Source organism: Alligator sinensis, unplaced genomic scaffold, assembly GCF_000455745.1.
Source record: "Alligator sinensis unplaced genomic scaffold, ASM45574v1 scaffold1416_1, whole genome shotgun sequence".
Classification (NCBI taxonomy): Eukaryota; Metazoa; Chordata; order Crocodylia; family Alligatoridae; genus Alligator; species Alligator sinensis.
The window spans coordinates 426,856-447,697 of NW_005842714.1; the positions used below are offsets into that span (position 1 = coordinate 426,856).

Sequence of the window (20,842 nt, forward strand, 5' to 3'; positions counted from 1 at the left end):
GCGGCAGCGCGCAAGCACACGCATGCTCATCCTCCGCAGCCCAGGATCAACTTCAAGAGGCTCTGTGATGGTGACCACTGTACTATAGCAGATTTTAATTGTATCACAGAAAACATTTTTGTCATAATTTGTTTGCGTAATATATAGTAGGTAAAAAATAAAGTCTTACTTTTGTATATTGTGCGTGTGGGAGGTGTGTATGGTGGGGTGTATTTATGTGGGGGGTTTGGGGGAACATGGCGTGGGTGTGTGGGGTGTGCAGACCTCTCCTTCTATGGTGCACAGCCCCTGACTGGAGGCAGCAGCAGGAGCAAGTGGGGCAGTCAGGGCACTGGTGCCTGGTGCTGCTCCCTTGCAGCATGTGGCCCCAGCCATTGCTGCTCATCAGGGCGAAAAATGTAGCCAGGCTGGCCTGCCTCCATTGTGTGCAGCTCCCACACTGGTGCGCGGCCAGGGGAAGCCCTAAGCCATGGTGCTGGCTACCTTCCCCACCCCCTGCTGTGCAGGTCCCAGGACTCAGCTGGAAACGGAGGGGAGTCCCAGCCTCTGCTCCCTTCAGAGTCCTGGACTCCATGGCAGGGAACGGGGAAAGCAGGTGGCTCTATCATGCAGGGCCTCCCCTGGTGGCATGCAAGTATGGAAGCTGCACACGTGCTGTGGGAAGCCCTGCACAACAGAGGTGGGCCATCCTAGCTATTCCTTGCCCCCATGTGCAGTGCTGGCTGGAGCACCATGCTGCCAGTGGCAGCACCAGCACTAGGCATGAGCACCCCAAGCATCCCTGCCTGCTGCTGCTGCTGCCTCCAGTGTTGGGGGTTGTGCAGCATGTGAGGGGGGGAGAATGTGTAGGGGGTTCCCACTCTCCCCCATCCTCCCTCACACCTACACCCTGCCCACCCGAGCACTACACTCCTGCTGCCCCCCTGGGCACAGGCTCTGTGTTGCCTCCAGCCCCGTCCCAGCCCCATGCTCCCACCTAGCTACAGCTCCCACCATGCCCCCACCGCTTCCCTACCTGTTGCCCAGAGTGGGATGCCAGGAAAGCTGAGCAGGTCCCCCAGTGGCTGTAGCAGCAGCCCCACCCAGAAGCTGCATGCTGGCAGGACCGGGCCTTTCTGTGCACGAGAGTGGGAGTGAGGTGCAATAGGGTATATGTATATGTATGTGGCTGCCTCACTCCTGCCCTCACGGGCAGAAGGGCTGGGTGGGGTACAATTAGTTTGTGGGTGCCCGAGGGCTGGATGAAAGTGCCTGGTGGGCTAGATCTGGCCTGCAGGCCATATTTTGCCCACTCCTGACATGGGATCTCATGCACATATATTGTCAATGTTTTATAGAAGCAAGACTCTGGATGTCATTGTTCCTCTGCTTTACCTGTGACAGGTTAGGGTGTTATGTCCGTGTTACATTAGGTTACAGATTGTATAGGATAGTTTGGACAGGGATGATCCTGCCTCAGGCAGGGAGTTGGACAAGCTAACCTCTGGAGGTCCATTCCAGCCCTACTTCTCTATGATTACATGAAATGTCAACACTGGACTGAGAGTTTTAAAGTTTAAAAGACAGACATATTCCATGCCCTAGTGAACATACATATTTGAAAGAAAATAGCAGATAAAAGCTCCCAAGTACAGGCCTCAACCTTTACACCTTAATATAGTGTTCTGCCACAATCTACTAGAATTCTGTAGTTATGACATCACCAGCAAAAGATGCTTTAGAACTTCATTATGTGTGAACCAATCTGACTTCAGAGATTCTTGGAGGAAAAAACTGTTACATTTCCACTGCCATTGATAGTACACTGAATGAAAATGTGAAACACCCATACATCATATTGCAGTGGGCTGGATTTGAGTCAGTACTTAAGATTCCTTTTAAAAGCAGTATTTAATTGTGTCAACTTCTCTCAAAGAAAATAGAAAAAAAAAGACAAATCAGTTCCATTAATTCAGTTTAACAAAGAAGCATATCTTTAGCTAATTTTACAAATTATTTTTTGTCCTTATATTTACTTCTGCATTGCTAGCTCCACTAAGTAATACCCAAAGCCTTCAACGTAATTCCATCATTATGTGCTACTGCACATGAAGTATTACAAACTAAGTAAAAGTCCAAATTAACAGATGCAGACAGTATAATTATTAGAGATGCACCGATAGAGATTATTTGGGCTGATACTGACGGCCAGTTCTTAAGGAGCCATATTGGCTGATACCAATCCAATTCAGATATGCAGCCGGGCAGCTTGGAGACCAGTATCGGGCTGGTAAGTCTGGCATGGGGAAAGGGGTTGGGGGAGGGAAGGGGCAGATCAAGGCCCCCGCAGTGAGGCAGGGAGTGGGGCAGAGGCAGGTGCTGCCCACTATCAGCTTTTTTTGCCTGATGTGGCCAACTGTGGCTGATAAATGCCCCATGCATGCACGTAGCTGCAGCATGCATGGGGTGAGGAGCGAAGCCCGGCGGTGGGGGAAGGGAAGGGACATGGGTGGGGCAGGGGCAGGTGCTACACAGCTGGGATGGGGCAGGTGCAGGACAGAGTGGCAAGCAGCTCATCCGGGCCGGGGGGGGTCGGGGGGCAGCTCCTGTGTGCACCCCAGGAGGGCATGGGGGGCATGTGCCCCCAAATCTGTGCATGGGGCGAGGGCGGGCTGCCACTAGGAGCTGGGTCCTGGCACCTCAGGGGGAATTGGGGGTGGGGGGGGGGGGGGGGGCGCTAGGGCAGCTATGGTGAGTTTTGGGGTGTCTGCAGCCCCCCCAATGCCTCCTTCCCAGTGCCACCACCGCCTGTCCTGAGCTCAGCCCAGCCCAGCCCCCCCCACCAGGAAGAGTCCAGCACCATCCCAACCTGCCGCGCCAGCTCACTCTGTCCTGTGCGTCGATCTGGGGCACACGCCCTCCTGTGCTCTTCTGGGGTGTGCACAGCAGTGGGAGCTGTCCTCCTGCTTCCCAAATGAGCTGCAGCTCTGTCCCATGCCCTGCCCTGCCCCGACTGGGCAGCGCCTGCCTCTGCCCCACTCCCTTCCTCACTGTGGGGGCCTCGATCTGCCCCTTCCCTCCCCCAACCCCTTCCCCTGTGCCAGATTTACCAGCTAGTCTCCAAGCTGCCTAGCTGCATATCTGAATTGGATTGGTATCAGCTAATATGGCTTCTTAAAAATTGGCCATCGGTATCAGCCCAAAAAATCTCTATCGGTGTATCTCTAATAATTATACTGTCTGCATCTGTTGTGTGGGGTGTGAGCAGGAGCTGCCCCCCCCCAGCCAGGATGAGCTGCTTGCCGCTCTGTCCTGCACCTGCCCCACCTCAGCTGTGCAGCACCTGCCCCACTCCCTCACTGCAGGGGCCTTGATCGGTCCCACCCATGTCCCTTCCCTCCCCCCACGGCTGGGCTTTGCTCCTCACCCCATGCATGCTGCAGCTGCGTACATACACGGGGCATTTAATCGGCCACACTATTGGCCACATCAGAAAAGAAAAGACGATAGCTGATATTGTCAATTTTCTCTATACTGGTGCCAATCCGATATGGGACCAATGTATCGGTGCACCTCTAATAATTTTGTTGACAAGAGATTGCCTACATGGATAACAACTCAGCAGCAATTGTTACGTTTTTATAGAATGCTAACGTTTCATCCACCGTAAAACCCAAATCATATGAGGTAAATATTCTGAATGCCGTTAAAGCATTAACATTCTTTCTGTTACTAAGCTACTGTACTTTGATTCTTAGCTACATTTAACATCATTACTATAAAAAGCTACACAAGGAGGCTGCAGCTTTTTTCTAATGCAATCCTTATTTGAAGTTGCAAAACAGATTCGACACCTATTACAGTATTAGCATTTTGGGAGCTCTTAGTAGAGGCGCACCAATATACTGATTGCCTATCAGATCGGCACCGATAAAAAGGCAAATTACATTACTGGCTACAGGCAGCCCTCAGCCTTGGGATGACTGGTTCCTGAAAACTGCGTCTTAAATTGAAACGCCATAACTCGGAACCAATTTTCCCATAGGAGCAATGTTATAAATGGGGGATTGGTTCCTGAACCAAAACCTGATACCCTATTTTCACCAAAAATAACCCAGAATTTTGTACTCAATCAATTATAGATGAGTAATATAGCTACATTAATGTATTTATATTGTAAATAGCAATCATATTGATTTGGAAGGACTTCTTTGAGGTGACTTTGCTGGACTTTTTGAAGGGCTCTAGGTTGGACTTTTTGAAGGGTTCTCGGCTAGAGTCTTTCCAGGAGTCTTGGCTGCAGGTTTTTCTGGAGTTTTGTCCCTTTTCTTAAAGAAAGTGACCAAGGAAGTTTGGACAGATGTTCTCCAGGGAGCTAGGCAATGCAGCGAACTTGTTTACTGGCGTTGCGTGGCATTGGATCAAGCGTCATAAAGTCGAAACTGACGTCAGCAAGTCAAAACAGGGTTTCAATTTATAAACACTATAAGCACTGTTCATTGTAACCCAAAACGTCTTAAGTCGAGGACTGCCTGTATTTGCTTTTTTTGGCTGTTGTAGCTGACAATGTTTACCGATAATTATGCCTTCTGGCCAGGGCCCTGGACACCTGCGATCCCTTTTCCCAGCGGGGCCCCCAGATGCCTGGGTTCCCTAAGGAAATGGCAGGTTTCCCCTTGCAGGTGGGCAGCATTCTAGCATGCAATGGGTCCTGCTTTGGGCTGCTGGGAGTAAGACGCAAGGGGCCGCACATATGCACGTGACGAATGTAATCAGAGCATGGACATCAGCTCCCTGCAGGTAAATCTATGGAAGGGAAAAGGCATGGAGGGGGGCAGTTTGAGGCCCCAAAGTGAGGGAGGGAGGGAGGAGGGCAGGGGCACTGCCCAGCCAGGGCAGTGCATGGGACCAAGGGCCAGGGCCAGGGGCAAAGAGCGGGATGGAGCCATGGGCAGCTCGTCCAGAGGGTGGGTGGCTCCCTGCCATTGTGTGCACCCCCACAGCAGGCGGGTGGGTGGGAGGGGGTGGTGTCCTCCAAGATGTAGGCAGGGCGGATGAGAGTTGCAAGCTGTGGACTTGGGGCTCTCTGCTCTGCTGCCTCTACCTTGAGTGCTGCATGCTGACTGTGCTGCCTGCCTGCCTGGCAGCAGTGGGGACAGCTAGTTGTGCCTCTCTCTGCCAGGCAGGCAGGGGGTGTATGGCTGGCATGGGGCTCCCGGGGCCAGGGCTGCAGGGTAGAGAGCCTTGAGCCCACATCTGCCTTCGCCCCGCTCTTTTTAAAAGCACCCCTGCACTTAAAAATGGTGGCAGAAGCACTTGAACTAAAGGTCATTTGAAAAACTTTAGTTCAAGGGGCCCTGCCGCCATTTTTAAGCACCAGGACACAGATACATGCGACACAGGATGCTGCTGGAGCATGCTCCCCCCCCCCAAAAAAAGGTTTATATATGTCAGTATGGTTATTAGACCAGCGTTGGGCAATCTGGATGGTTAATAATCAGCTATCAGTATTGTGCAAGAAAATCTTTATTGGTGCATCCCTAGCTATTAGAACTGCATTTTTTGGGATATGGAATGGGGAACATTTGTCTGGTTGGCTGAGTTGGGAGAGGTCCTAAGAGCAAAAGTTTGGATTGGCTGTGGGTTTGTTTTTGTTTTTTTTGTCTAATGCATACCATTATTATCAGGGTGCACTTTGGGTACATTAGTTTTTTGGTAGATCAAATCAAATACATACTATCCATAACAGAAACACATACAGTAATCCCCAAAGTTAATGATAAGGCATAAAACAGCTCTGTACTGTGCACATTTTATTTAATTATAATGTACTATCAATCCATTAAAAAGATATTACTTCCATTTTTGGTGCTTGCATTATACTTTTTTCACTAAGTCTTCATTACTTTTTTCTAGCAGTGCACTGATAGAAATTTTTTTGGCCAATACTAATTCCCGATTTTTAACGAGCCATATCGGCTGATACTGATCCAATTGCTGATATGCAGATCTGGCTGGTGAATCTGTTGTGGGGGAAAGGTGGTGGGGGCAGATTAAGGCCCCCACGGTGAGGGAGTGGCGGGGCTGGGGCAGGGGGTGCGAAGCTGGGACAGAGCACGGGACGGAGCTGTGAGCAGCTTGTTTGGGGAGGTGTGGGGGGGGCTCCTGCTGCTGCACACACCGCAGGAGGGCATGGGCAGTGTGTCCTCGGATCTGCACACAAGGCAAAGGTGGGCTGCCACTGTGGGCTGAGGCGAAACCAAGCTCTTCCTGGCAGGGGGCTAGCCCAGGCTGCACTCAGGGTGGGTGGCAGCGGTGCTGGGAGGGGGCTGCAGCCACCCCCAAATTCATTGTAGCCTTCTCCCAGTGCTGATGCCTGCCCCAAGTGCAGCCCTGGCCCAGTGCAGCCCCCACCAGGAAAAGCCTGGTGCTGCTCCTGACCCCATCCCACAGTGGCAGCCTGCCCCCACCCCACATGCAGATCCAGAGGCACATGCCCCCACATGCCCTCCTGGGGTGCATGCAGTGGTGGGAGCCACCCCTCCACTCTACATCCCCTCGACGAGCTGCTTGTGGCTCCGTCCTGCGCCCCACTGTGCTCTGGTTGTGTAGTACCTGCCCCAGCCCCACTTCCTCCCTGCTAGGGCCTCGATCTCCTCCACCCCACCACCACGAGGCCTGTCCCTCAACAGACTTACTAGCTGGACGTAGCAGCTCTCCACGCTGCCAGGCTGAGCTCCTGGCTGTGTTGCACTGCAGCTGTGCACATGCACAGGACGTTTATCTGCCACGTTATCAGCCACATCAGCCAAAAAAAGCCGATTGCCGATACTGTCCATTTTTTAAATATCAGTGCTGATCCAGTATGGGACCAATGCACCTTTACTTTTTTCTTTTACCCTTCATATGACAAATCATGATCGTTTTACAAGATGCCTTTCAGTTTCTCTCTCCATATGGTATTGCCCGTCTGATTTATCCCTTCAATTTCCATTTCCCCTTATATCTTCCCTTGTAAGATCTGACACCTATAACAGCCTATAACTAATGACAATTCTGTTTTCTAAAGTGCAAAACTAAGATGAGATGCCATCTAGTTGCTGGGAAAAGCAAGTATGTCTACTGAAATTTTTAAGTCAAATCTTTTCAGTTTCTGTCTTTCCTGATTGAGCATTCACTCTCAAATGACAACCTCTAGATTCTGTGATAGCACTGTAGAATAACTGATCCTCTACCCCAACTAGCCAAATGACAGTGGCAAATGAAGAACATGCCTCCACTACAATGCCCTTCAGTTTTCAGAATATGCTAAAGTTATTTTTGTAACGTAAAATTAGATACTGTAGGAATTAATGACCATTGCTCAGGACAGCTTGCATACTGATCCTTCACACTGTTTGACAATTTTGTGGTTAAAGCCATCAGCTGTTAAATTCTGGTCTAAAAAGACCTGGAATTCTCCACTAAGAAAGACTGTTAACCAAGCAGGAGAAAACCAAGTAATAAAGGACACTGAGGGTGCTTTCAAGAACTGAAGTTACCAGACAGCTAGAGCTGTCAGTAAGAGAAGAAAAAAACCCAAGTGAACACAAATTATTTTCAAGAGAACAAAGGCAGGCAAAAGAGGGGAAAAGAAGATGAACTGAAGAACAAAAGTTACTAGTGTAATTATCTCCCTTCAATAAAAAATAAGAGATAAACACAGTTATATTAAAGTGCATAATATGTTCCTATTATTTCCATGGTCTTAGACATTATGGCAATATGGCAGTCTTATATGGGATCACATGGTTATGGGAGAATGTTTAACAAGATTACATACCACTCTGAAAAAGTTTGAAAGCCTGGTTTTGGACAACGCAACAGACCCAACAACTTAAAACATTACTGAAGAGACTATTAACTTAAAAATACAAATTTTGAAGTGTAGATTATTTTGCTTTGCTACTAACACTACCATGCAAACTTGAAAAGTCCCATTTTACATATTTGGTTATATTTTATATAACCAAAAAAGTGTCAGCTTTTGCCTATTAGGCTACTTAAGATGTTATTTTAATTATTGCACCTTGATACCATAGTACAGGGGTTTTCAACTTTTTTTAGTTTAAGTACTCCTGGCAGCTGGACGCTGAGTGGGAAAAGGGAGGGGAAGGAGGAAGGGACGGGAGGCGGGGATGGCACAATGGAGCGCCACCACCTCCCAGGAGCAGGGCCAGGGCGGGGAAGTTCACCAGGCTGGGTGAGGGCAGAAGCCACACTGGCTGTGCCCAAGCTGCCTGAGGCAGGGTCGCATGGGGACACAGTGCAGCACCAGCCTGGCCCAGCTAAGTGCCAGGGACTCAGGTAAGGGAGGGGATGCAGAGAAAAGGGGCTGGGAGCTGCAGGGTATCCAGGCATGGCAGGGCCACTGCCGTACTGTGTTCCCCCCTTCTCCCTGCATCCCCTCCCTAGCCCGTAGTCCCCAGCACGAGGCCAGGCTGGGCCCCTGCACCCTTCACCCACCAGCAGGGAGAACCTTACCTGAGTTTTGACTTGCCTGGGGCCAGGCTGTCTGGACTACAAACAGCCGCAAAGTCAGAGATGCATGTAGACAGCTTCATTGGGCAGAAGCCTGGCCAGAAACTCAGCTCCCCTTGCCTTGAAGTCTACACTGGGGGCTAGGGGGTGGGCTGGGCCAGGGAGGAGAGTGGCTGCTACTGCTGCTGCAGCTGGCTGGCATGGGGAACGGAAAAGGATGAAAGGCACCAGGGCAGGCACGGACCGGATACAATGCTCCTTCAGAGGAGCAGCCACGGGCAGGATAGAATCATTGGGCAGGGCGGATCCAGTGCACAGGCCGTATTTTGCCTAACCCTGACTTAAGATGTGATTAACCAGGTAATTGCTTCAAGTTGTGACCCAGCTACATGTTCAACCAATTATTGGCATGATAAAACAAACAATAAGCTACAAAGTTATTCCACCAAAAACGTGGAATAACTTTGTAGCTTGTTTTAATCATATCATTAATTGAACATGCACCCAAGTGTTCCCCTGTGGCTAGGAGCCCCATCAACTGAGGGCATTGTCAGGTGCGGGGCTTGCTGCAGAGAGAACACTGGCTTGCCACCCCATGAGACTTGTTGACTACAAGGCTCGCAATAGGGGAGGCATCTTTGGTTGTGGGACTTGCAGCAGGGGTAGTGGGGAGAATACTGCCGCTGCTGCAAGCTCTGCACATCAAAAGGCTTGCAGTGGAGGCAGCATTCTTGGTGCTGTCCCTGTTGCAAGCCCCATTGCCCATGTTGGCTGTGGGGCTCACAGGAGAGGCAGTGCGGAGAATGCTGCCCCCATTGTGAAACTTGCAGCTGCAGAGGCCATTGCAGAGGGAGTCCAGGATTGTGATCCCAGGCTCCCCCCTGCACTGGTGATAAGGTACAATGGGATCTAACGTGCAATCCCATAATTGTTCATCAGATCTCATTATGTCTTTACCTGCACATGTGGAAGAGCCCTTACAGTTTGCCTTTTTTCTAGTATGTAGTCTGTTTTCTAGTCCTTTCTAACTACAAAGATTACTAATATTGCCAGCTGCTAGCCAAGACTGAAGTTCCTCACCTATCTTAAGCAACAAAGGAAATAATTTATTTTGGCTAACTTAAATCTTTTTTACAATTTAAGTCAAAATAAATTATTTAATGTAACCTTTATAAACAAAAAATTTACAATTTGCTTCTCAAATATTTTTATAAAAGCAGTTCCAGCTTACTCTTTCTGTCCCCCTTCTAAATAATGCTTTAGTATACACTGTATCAGATATCCAACTGAAACCATTTTATCATTACAACTTTTGTATATATCCTACAGGATATGCAGGATTTCTTCACATTATGTGAAAGACCCTCTCCATAACTTCTTAACATGGGACAATGTTAAGTGATACAGTCTTGCAAGTTCCTTTGTGGAGAGATGAATTTCATTTTGGAATTGACAGAGGCATAGATCCTTTTAACTTCTACACTCCTCTGATTTATTTATTTTTTTTCATTCAGATGCTTAAAATAAGAGCGAAAGATGAAACAGTAGTGTGTGAAGTGTTAAACACTACTTAACAAAAAAACCCCCAGCAGCATCAAGCTTTTGGGCTCATGTTTTCAATTTTGGTACATTCTGAGAATTAACCATGCACAGACATGCAGTTCTTTGGGCACTCAAATATGCATTTTCTTAATGCATAGAACAAGTTCTATGGAAAACATGTTCAGAAAACAGTTATTTATTTATTTTCAACAGAAAACATGAGGGAACTGGACTAGGTGACCCAATGTCCTCTGCCAAGGAACTTCCAGGCCTATATAACATTCTATATGGTTCTGGAGATCTACAAAATTCTAAGATCAGAAGAGAAGGAGGACTGAATGAGCATAGCTCAGAAAAAAAGATGACAGGTGGTAGGAAACCAATGCAAACTTGGGCTCATTGTTCCAGTCAGTCTTAACATTTGTCAGATGGACAAAGAAACTTGCAAGAAGTCCCAAGGGATGAGAGCTGCCCCTAGCATGGTACCAACCCAGGAATCCTAAAATTTTAATAAGTAAAAAAACAACAACAAACACCCCTCATAATCCATAACCAAAGGATAAAATAATTCATGAAAATACTCTGGTCAATATAAGTATTTCAAGCAGGATGCTGAATTAAGAATAAACTTGAAAGAAACCAAACATTTCCAAGTATAAAAATGTCTAGGTAAGGCACCTACCATTTTCTTAATACAGCCTTTGCAGTTATCTCTGGAAAATGGTGAAGGGGAATATACCTTACCCACCCACTATCTTGTCCACAATCAGATATCAGAACACGTTATTTTTAACCTTAAGATTTTGTACAAACTAGCCACCAATAAAACTGTACCTCAAAACGCTGCTCAGAAAATAGAATACTGAAGATCACCATTCTACATTCTTCATTAAAGGTAGAGTTCTGAAAAGTACACAGAACCTACCTAATAGCTGTCATCAAATTCAAGCCAATGGGAGCTCTACCATTTGATAGGAAGAGTTACGCTAGTGAAAAGTGTTGAAATTCTCACTTTGTGCTTTTCACCAATTATGTGAATAAAAAGTTCCTGTACCTACACACAGCCCTTTTCTAGAACTAGTTTATGAATGTCGGATGCTTAAATGGAAAGAGCAAAAGTTAGTATGTCTGATTTATCAACACACTAACTTTATATGCAAAAATATACACAACCTGGATAATCGCACTGTCTTCTCAATCTAAGATTGCTGCTTCCATGGACTGCATGCTACTTAACACCCTTATGAAAAAAGAAAGGACCAACAGAAAGCATGGTGAAGTATGAATGCTGTACCAACAAACTGACTTCGAAACTTGAGATATTCATAACCACCCCATGAATTTCTTTGACTCCTTGGAAACGCCCATGATCCAGACACCTTACAAGTAAATTTGCAGCATCTGTCAATAGCTGATACAGCAAGAGACATTCACTTCTATTTGAAGACTATATACAAGCCAGTCTAAGTTTAGTCAGTCATGACCGTGTTTCCTTTTACTTTGTACCTCAGAAAAATGTATAGAGTCACTGTTTATTTAGAAACTTGGAAAGAGCAGGTCTACATGACAAATGAAAATGTTGGCACACACTAGTACTGTTCAGGCACCCCAATGTTGAATGTGTCAGGTTTTAGCCTGGGGAACATAAAAGGTTGTAGAAATTATATACTGAGGACCTACTTTCTAAAATATATTAATATTAAGGAGACCATAAACTTACTCTTAGCACTGAATTTGTTCTCTTTACGTGTTCTACCAGTTTTCTTTAGACAATTGTCACAGACAAAGCTGGAAGAAAAAAAAGACTGCTGAAAATCTGGTAAAAATATGCTACCATTGATGTAATCTACTGCTTAAAAATACTGTTTTGCTTTGTACTAATACTAGTAGTCAGAAAAAAGTTCCTGTATCTACCTTCTCATCTCTTTTATATGACGTATGAACAATTTAAGTTCATCAATCTTAAAAAAAGTAGGCACTTAGGAGTTGGCCAAGTAATTCTGCAGAATATTGTACATGCATTTTTCCCCCCTCAGTTATCTGCCTTGACCATTATCCAATTATTAGAAATAGTAATGCAAATAGAGGAAATGCCACCTGTCTGGACAAGTCACTCCTTACACATTTTGGCTAAATACGTTTAAAAAGCATTAACACCACCATCAAAACTGCAGTTCATTTGCAGGTGCTTTGCCTCTTTTTACCCCAAAGCAGGCTAACTGTTTGTTAATCAACAGCAAACAGTTCATATACAATGAAGAACTTAGGGCTAAAAGACATCTAAAACTACTTACCCTAACGGCCAAATAACATCATAATGTAATACACAGATCTGGTGCATCTTCCGACCACATTCTTTACAATCAACAAAGCTGAGGAAAAAACAAACAAAACAAGAGAAAAATTACTTACTACGAAAGGTAAGTCAGTTTCCAGACAGGTACTTATTAATGACAGAACAAGATTACAGTTAAACGATGATTACCCAGAAAAAATACTTTCCTATCATTCCAAATAATCAATTTTCTGGGAATCTGTGCTGTCAACTGAGCAGCTACAGAGAGTCTCAGGGCTGCTCAATCACCAATGGCAGGAAGGTCTCCACAGGGTGGGCTATTAGAGCCAGCCACTCTGTGCAAGTCAGAGAATCTTCCAGTTAACCGACATTCATGATAACAGGATTCCAGATAATAAACATTTTACTGTGTATTTCTTATCTTCCCATCCTCACATGAAGCTTAAGCAAAATTTACAAACTGGATATGCTCTGCAAGCATACTTGAGGTACAAATATATTCAAAACATACATCGTCAAAGACTGTCAGACATGTGAAAGGCCCTTTGTGTAAACTCTTACTTTCTAGGATTTGTTCCTCAAATCATACACTTCATCTATTTTTTAACAGCATTTCTGCTGACTTTAGCAGGGAATTTTGTCTTCTGGTGCAACCATGGAACGGATAATATTGCTCACCTTACTCCTGAGCCTAAAAACTAGTTCAAGCATTAACGAGTAGGCCAGCAGATATGCACCAGCTTGTCTTCATGTCCTATCTTTGTCTATAACATTTTTTATTTGAAAGTGGAATAAACAAACAAAAACCACCATATCTGGTGAGTAGGACCAGTCCAGACAGCTACACTTTTATATCACCAAATGCCAGCATGGGCTTTACATTCAGTGCAGTTTTAAAGAGCCAAAGGGGATCTCCACCTCATACTTTTACAAGATGGGATATCAAATTTTCTCTATGTAGGTAGGAAAAGGCATGGGTTCAACAAATTAGAAATCCTTCTGATCTCAAACTACCAAACCACATAACTGACTTTTGTGGAATTCCCAAGAGGGAGATAGAGGAAAGAGGCAGCAAGGCTCAAGCAGGTCCTCTTACTTCCACTGGACAAGCAAACAGTTGAACCAAAAATGAGGCAAGTCTAACTCACCATGAAGAAGCAAATCCAGATCACATCTCCGGCCCCTGGAAGATGCTCATTTAAAGGTGCAATGGCATCTGAACCTCTATCCCATCAATTGTGCCTTTTGCTATACCACACAGGCAGGGCAGGATACAACATTTTGGGAACTGTAGGGAATCGGATCCCAATCACACCATATTTACCAGTGCAGGAGGAGCCTTACACCAGCAAGTTGAAAGATGGGTGCCCCACAGTCAGCTGATTGTCAGCTCAGCAGGAACTGTACTGGGGTTCCAGACTCCAGTGAAGTTACAACACTCAACCAACCAGAACTGCTCAGTGCAAGGTTTCAAGTCCTTGACAGGGGAAGCTAAAGGCTCCCTTTTGCCCAGGGGAAACTCTGCCTCTCTCTGCTGGGCAGCCCAGCACAGCCAGTGATGTCTGGTGCAGGGTTTAAAGTTCCTGACTGGGGAAGCCTCTGCTTTCTACCAACTGGGAGCCTCTGCTCCTGCAGGCTGGGAAACTTGGTTAGTGTTACACAGTGTGGGGTTTAAAATCCTTGGCTGGCCTCCAGCTAGGACAAAATCAACTGACTGTCAGCCAATGGCCACATGCTAAATTTAAGGCACCAGACAAGCTAGCTATAACAAATGTTCTACATTACACATGGAACATTTTTATGGCTCATGCACCATTTTATGGTGCCTTCATTTGGGTGCACATGTAGCACCCTTCCTATTTGTGCCTCAGTTAACACACTACTTGTGGAATAAATCTAATGTGTAGAAGGAGCCTCAGTAACCACAAAGGTAATTCAATATTTGGAATCAGTACAGTACTCCTATACAGGTAAGGCTGGATTGCAAGGCCTCATGAAACACAGCATCCTGATGAAACCAAGATGAAATATTAAATAGTATGTTATCCCCCTACTAATTATCACCATTTTCCTTGTTTTTCAGCCTCTCACTCCTTCCCATTCTTGGTTACATCCACTCATTTAATGTTATCTTCATTAAAGAGGAAACTCTGCAGGGTCATGGCCAATCCTTTAATATATATTTGTGTAGTATCTTGTAGAACAGACTCAATCTATTCTTGTAGATACCTACCATCATACTGTGAAGGAGGGAATTTTCTGAAGACACAGATACTTCCACAAAACACTTTCATAGATTCATAGATTGTAAGGGCTGGAAGGGACCTTGCAAGATCATTGGGTCCAGCCCTCCTGCACTTCTAACACAAACTTCTTCTAACTTTTCTATTTAGATACAATAACCTTTAAAAACTTCCCTACCCTGTGCCATTCCTTCTATCTTTTTGTAGTGTAGGAATAGAATCACTTGCTTCTTAGGCTTATTTTCCAATTTTCAGTTTGTGATATAATAGTTCTTATCTATGATAATGACTGCATCTTCCTAAGCTGAGGAGGAACAGAACTTGAAACAGAAAATTTAAAAGTAGCAATCTGCTTCTGTTAATTCTTGGTTCCCCCACCCCTCAAGACCCTAGATATAAGAAAAAGAAAGGAACACAAGTACCAACTAAGAACTCTGGATAAACAATAAGGAATTGCAAAGTATTATTAAAGTACAGGCAAAAATGTTCCTAATATGCATCAAAGAAACTGAATTTGATGTTAAACTCCATGGGCAGGGCTAAAAACAGAGATTGTGTTGCCTATTTAAGGTAGAACTAGGGGAAAGAAGGACAATTCTGCCTGTAACCACTTTTTTCTGGAGTTCTTGCCCCAGAAGCAAGTAACAGTTCTTCAGTGATAGCAAGTCACCTGGTTTGGCAGGGGGTGGAATAAAAAAGTGGCATTTGTACTTACGGCTCTGGATCTAGCGTATCATTTTTCTTCTTTTCAAACTGATCCTTAGAGATAGTTCTAGAGAGTTAAAATGAAACTGTAATCAGCTTCATCTCAGAAAGAACTAAAATTGTAATATGTTCATCAGAACTGCAAGCAAGTAACCAGAACCCCAAGTTTTAACAAGAAAACGTAACAGTTATTTACATTGTGGGAAAAGCACCATGGAATTCATTTTCATTTGAAAAAAATCCAAATTTCTCCTCGTTAATGTAACTAGTTTATTTTGCATCTTAAATTAAGACAATATGATTACTATGCAAATTTGCACCCACCTAGACACACAACCCAAGATCTAGTACATCTCAAAAAAGCTAGAAAAACTGCATTCAGTAAAGCAGCTATTTTCAGAAATGTTTGGTCTTGCCCTCAAACTTTCTTGCATCTTATTTCGTGCCATGTCTAGTAAATTTAAAAACAAGTGATAGTAGTTTATTAAAGCGAGTGCTTCAAGAGAGTGACAGATCAGGATTTCTAATTGCACTCACAGAAATGATAAGATCAATGAAAAATCATTGCCATTGGTTTGTTTTTTTTTAATTTTAGAGCCCACTGCTGAAGTCATTAGAACATGGGCAGTTATAAAGGAGTGTGGCAAACTTAAAATACGAACAGCAAATACTGGAAAACATCAGATAACAAACACCCATCTGTTACACTAAAAATGTCCTAGTCTCCTGCAGGTTTACCCTAAAAAGAAGTAACTGCTCTGTTTAATGCAACCACATCAAGACAGAACGTATTAAAGTTATTTTAAATGCAGCATTCAGAACAATCAGGTTTACTTACGTTTGAGGCTGCGAAGGGTCATCACCCAGGGTAACATTCTCCCCCTGGATTTCAGTGAAACACTTCTCACAGAAGTGATACCTGTCAGCAAGAAGGCCATATTTGGGTGAACTGGTCCATCATAATACACAGCCACCCAAGCAACGGAGCCACCAACCAGAGCAGGGTAGATCACCACGACGAAAGGGGGGGCGTTGTTGGTTGATTGATGGGTCAGTGTGGACAATGAAAAGGAACAGAGGGGAGGGAAGGGCAGGATTAGAGAACAGGGAAGGGAACAAACAGCACAGACATAAGAGGTAAGACGCAAACACCAAGACAACACAGAGCAGAAAGCCAAGGCAAAGCACAGATTAGCATTCGGTCTCATTTCATACATTACAGGCCATCATTACTAACAAATGATAGGATGTCAAATTCAAAATTTTGAAATGATTTATCAGTAGCTAGTAAGTGCTACATTTGTATATACTTCAAATTTAAGAATTTGGATTTGATTTTCATTAGTTAGAGAAAAAGTTGTATGATTTCAGGCTTAAGGATTAATGAGTTCTTTTAAAAAGAATACCGATGTCAAAAAGCCTGAAAAACAATGTTCACAGACAGTAACCATAATTTGAAAAAAAACAAAAGAAAATTATGCTAAAAGCATTCAATTATTATTAGTAAAACTGTAAAGGCAGAAATAGCCTTAATACTGAAAAGTATATAAAAATATTAAAGATTCAAATGTTGTTTGGTTTATAAAATTAAATGTGACCAACTGCTTAGCTAACTTTATTTTAATACAAATGAAACCAAATCCATACTCTAGACAAACATTTAACAGAAATGTACTTATGGGTCAGAGTTTCCAGCCATTTATATATAAATACGATATTTGTATATATGTGAACAACATTTTATATATTGTACATACATACAATATATTTCAGTAATACATTAAAGATCTGCAATAAAGCTTTACAAATCGAATGTGAAACTAGTTACAATTTTTGGTCACTAGACCAACTGTCAGCCAATCTACGATATACTCAGCAAAAACAATGCTGTGGTTTTGTAAACCAAGTTGAGTAAATTAGAGGTCTACTTCAAAAGATACAATCTGCATTTGAAAAAAATCTAATTATGTAAGATTTTTTGCATTTCAGATGAACTGGAACCAAAGTTGTCAGGACTTTATATAAAATGATAGCTAAATGTTTGGAAAGGGTATGAATTCAAACATGAACAAAGGTAACAAGTACAGGCCACAGCTATAAAATGTAGAATGGCTACACAGGATCATCAAAATAAAACTGCTGTATGAAGGGTCAAGAGTGAGAAAGAATAAGCAGCAATGGCAGCACAGTAAAATGCAATTTTAGTAATCAAACACTAGAACTATAATTAAGAATGGTAAGTATAAAAGGCATCAAACAGGACACAGTGTCACACTGAACCAACAATTTATGGGGATGGAGATTAATGTGGTAGCTTGCCCCTTCATTCAAACACACACTTGAAAGCATTTAAAAAACTATTGTAATCCAGATGACAGCATTCCAGTAATGTATTGTAATGGAGATACCAAAAGCTATTTCTTATTGAAATATATGGAGCACAATCTTTTTTCTGTGACAGACAATAACTATCATATCACTAGTAAAGTAAGACATCAACTTTTAAGGCACGTGGAAAACAACCCAAATTCAAAGTGAAACAACCCTTGAACAGTGCCCAGAAAGCACTGGATGCAGCTAAGGAGCCATCTGCTGCTCCCCAGAACTGGAGCCAGCTGTATGCCACCCACCTCTAACACAGTTTGCAGCAGCCTCAAGACTAGGAACGATGCATGCAGAGGTGGCTGGATGTGTTTTTACTACACAAAAGCTTATTTTTAACTCCAGGTAATGTAGCCCATACCAACACACATATTATAATCCTAATGAAGACAAGGCAGTTGCAGTTTTACCCATTCTAGCCAGTTGACATAAACCCTTCCTTCCTTGACCTCAAAGAGCTGGCACAAGTTAAAACTGCAACTGTCTTGTCTTTCCACAAGGACAACAAAATAGGTTGGTTAACATGATACAGATTAATTAGAGTTAAATGTATATCTTCTTTCCCTGGTAACAAACAAGGTTTTAGAGCTTCTATAGCCAAGCAAAAGGGCAAGAACAGTACAAATCTATCTTACTAGCTTATGCCTGTAATTAAGCACAAGAACATTTTAGGAGTGAATACCGATATTATTTTTTTCCTTTGTAATTAAGAAATTGCTCATTTTAATCCACTATCAGTTTTAGCTTAGGGGACTCTATATGCACCTAAAAGATTGGGCAATGAGTATCTGTAAGAGCTCCCCATAGTGAATGTCACTTAAATATCTAAGGCTTTAAATGTTATAACAATAAGCAGTCTTCAGTCAGTCTCTCCAGATAATTAAATCTTAACTCATATTGTGAATGATACCATTCAATCCTGGAAGGTACTGAGCACTCCTGACCTAATTCAGCAAAGTTTACATTGTTTTGTGGGATCAAAACCAAAATACTCAACACCCTAGAAAATTGAACTGCAATTTTCCCAAAGGTTGATTCCTATACATGAAATAATTAAAATGAGAAAAACCAAACGCAATGAAAATGAACAACCGAAGCGTTCCAAATATCTATCTATACAAGCATCTCAGAAGACAACATCTATAGATACTTTGTTATTGATATGGAACTGCAAAGGAATGAAACTGGCTTGTAACTTTCAGAGCTTTCTTTTGCATACTGCATGCCTGAGCGCACGTGCACATGTACACACACACACACCCCCCTTACAGCAGGCATACAATATTATGGCAACTAGAGTCACACAAAAACAAAACATGACATGGTTCTTGTAACACTGAAAAAGAAAAGCTTTTCAAATGCAGACTGTTTAGATAGCTGATATCATGTTTGAGTGCTGCAAATCAAGGCAAGTGTTAAAACATTTTTGCAGGCACATCTAGAAATTCAAAAGTTTCAATTAAAAATAAAAAATACATATGAAAGAAAATTTATATAATTACAAATTGGAATTGATACCACATACATATGCATCTAAATCCAAAATACGTTTCAGAAAATTTTTATTTCCTTTAACTTACAATTCTAGCCTTAACCCATTGATTAAAAAAAAAAAATGTCCCTACTGAATTATTATTTTTATCTTTTTAATTGAAACGCAAGGCTTTATTAATTCCACAACGCCTAAACACTGGGGGGAGACGGGCCTAAAATAGTGGCAGGGAGTTCAGGCAGCAGTGGGGGTAGAGGTAAGGGGCATCTGTTTGGCATGCAGCCAGAGGACATGTGGCCGGGGGGGGGGGGGGAAGAGGAAGAAGCAGACAGATACATCTCCCAGCTGCTTATAAATTGGACAGCTCAAAGTTAGGTTGTGCTTCATCACTTGACCAAAAAAACCTCAATAGTGATTGTGTAGGAATACTGAATGGAGACTCAGGATATTTGGGTTTTACTCATGTTGTTACTGATCTGCTGTGACAACAGTGGGCAAGTCACTTTTCCTTCTTACCTTTTGTTTGCCCCACCTACTACAATTGTTAGTTCTTTCAGCAAGGACCACTCACTGTGCGTTTGTATACCTACTAGTAAAATGAAGGCAGGGCAGGGTGCTCCCTTACAGATTAATTCAATCAGAAAAACATAAGCTTTCATAGGTGACAGCCTACTTCATCAGATGTGATGAAGTAGCATTTTAGGAAACAGAAGGAGCATCTGCTAAAGTCGGCTCTTACCTATGAAAGCTTAAGCCTTTCTGGATAAGTTAGTCTAATGTACCACTCTGCCCTGCCTTCTGCCTGACTTCAGACAAAAACAGCCAACTACCTTTCTTTACTACTAAAATAAAATTGAACTACACTACTGAACAAACAAGTCTGGATTTCAGATGAAGACAAATAAGGAAAGCTTGCTGTCCTTGTGGGGTGAGTGCCTCTCTAGAGACTCTGGAGATCATGGGTTCATATCCCTCTCTGGCACTGTGAATAAGCTGGTCTCTGGGAGAAGTTCTTTACTCCTGGGGCCCCTGACTTGGGGACCTGGTGACCGTCTATAAACTCACTAGGGGGAACCAGAAGGGTTTGGGGGAGACGCTGTTTCCCCTAGCCCCCGCTGGCATAACAAGGAGTAATGGGCACAAGTTGATGGAGAGGAGGTACAGATTGGACATCCAAAAAAACTACTTCACAGTTAGGGCGGCTAGGAGCTGGAACCAACTTCCAAGGGAGGTGGTGCTGGCCCCTACCCTGGGGGTCTTTAAGAAGAGGCTGGATGCCTACCTGGCTGGACTCATTTGAGTCCCGTTTTTGTTTTTTAGGGTTTTTTGTTGTTCTCCCGCCCTGGCGGGGGGTCGGGCTGGAAGATCTATTAGGTCCCTTCTGACCCTAAAACTATGAAACTATGAAACATTACAGCTAACGCTCTATCAAACTATATTCTTCAGTGGACTGAATAATCCTGATAATCTCATACTTGAGTAGGAACTGTATGTTTTATTATTGTTATCTGTTTTTATGACTTTGGTACTGTAAGTTGCCCCGAGTTTTTTGGGGGAGGGCAGCCTCAATCAAATACATTATATTAACAGCTATCCCTTTTATTTATTTTAAAATAGAGCCTTCTTTTAAAGGATACTCAACCATCTGGATTGATCAGTTTAAAATTCTCCTGTTAAGGGTTC

The 20,842-nt window shown here is 43.6% G+C and overlaps 1 protein-coding gene across 1 annotated transcript in view; it reads right to left on the reverse strand.

Moving 5' to 3' along the window:
• Nucleotides 1–20,842, reverse strand: part of CREBBP (CREB binding protein) — a 190,440-nt gene that overhangs the window by 36,652 nt on the left and 132,946 nt on the right. Inside the window, exons 21-24 of the mRNA XM_014524970.1 lie at nt 16,124–16,204; nt 15,296–15,352; nt 12,336–12,413; nt 11,762–11,829 (exon numbers count right to left, since the gene is read on the reverse strand). Of these exons, the coding sequence (XP_014380456.1) occupies nt 11,762–11,829; nt 12,336–12,413; nt 15,296–15,352; nt 16,124–16,204 (284 nt within the window). The remainder of the gene's footprint in view (nt 1–11,761; nt 11,830–12,335; nt 12,414–15,295; nt 15,353–16,123; nt 16,205–20,842) is intronic.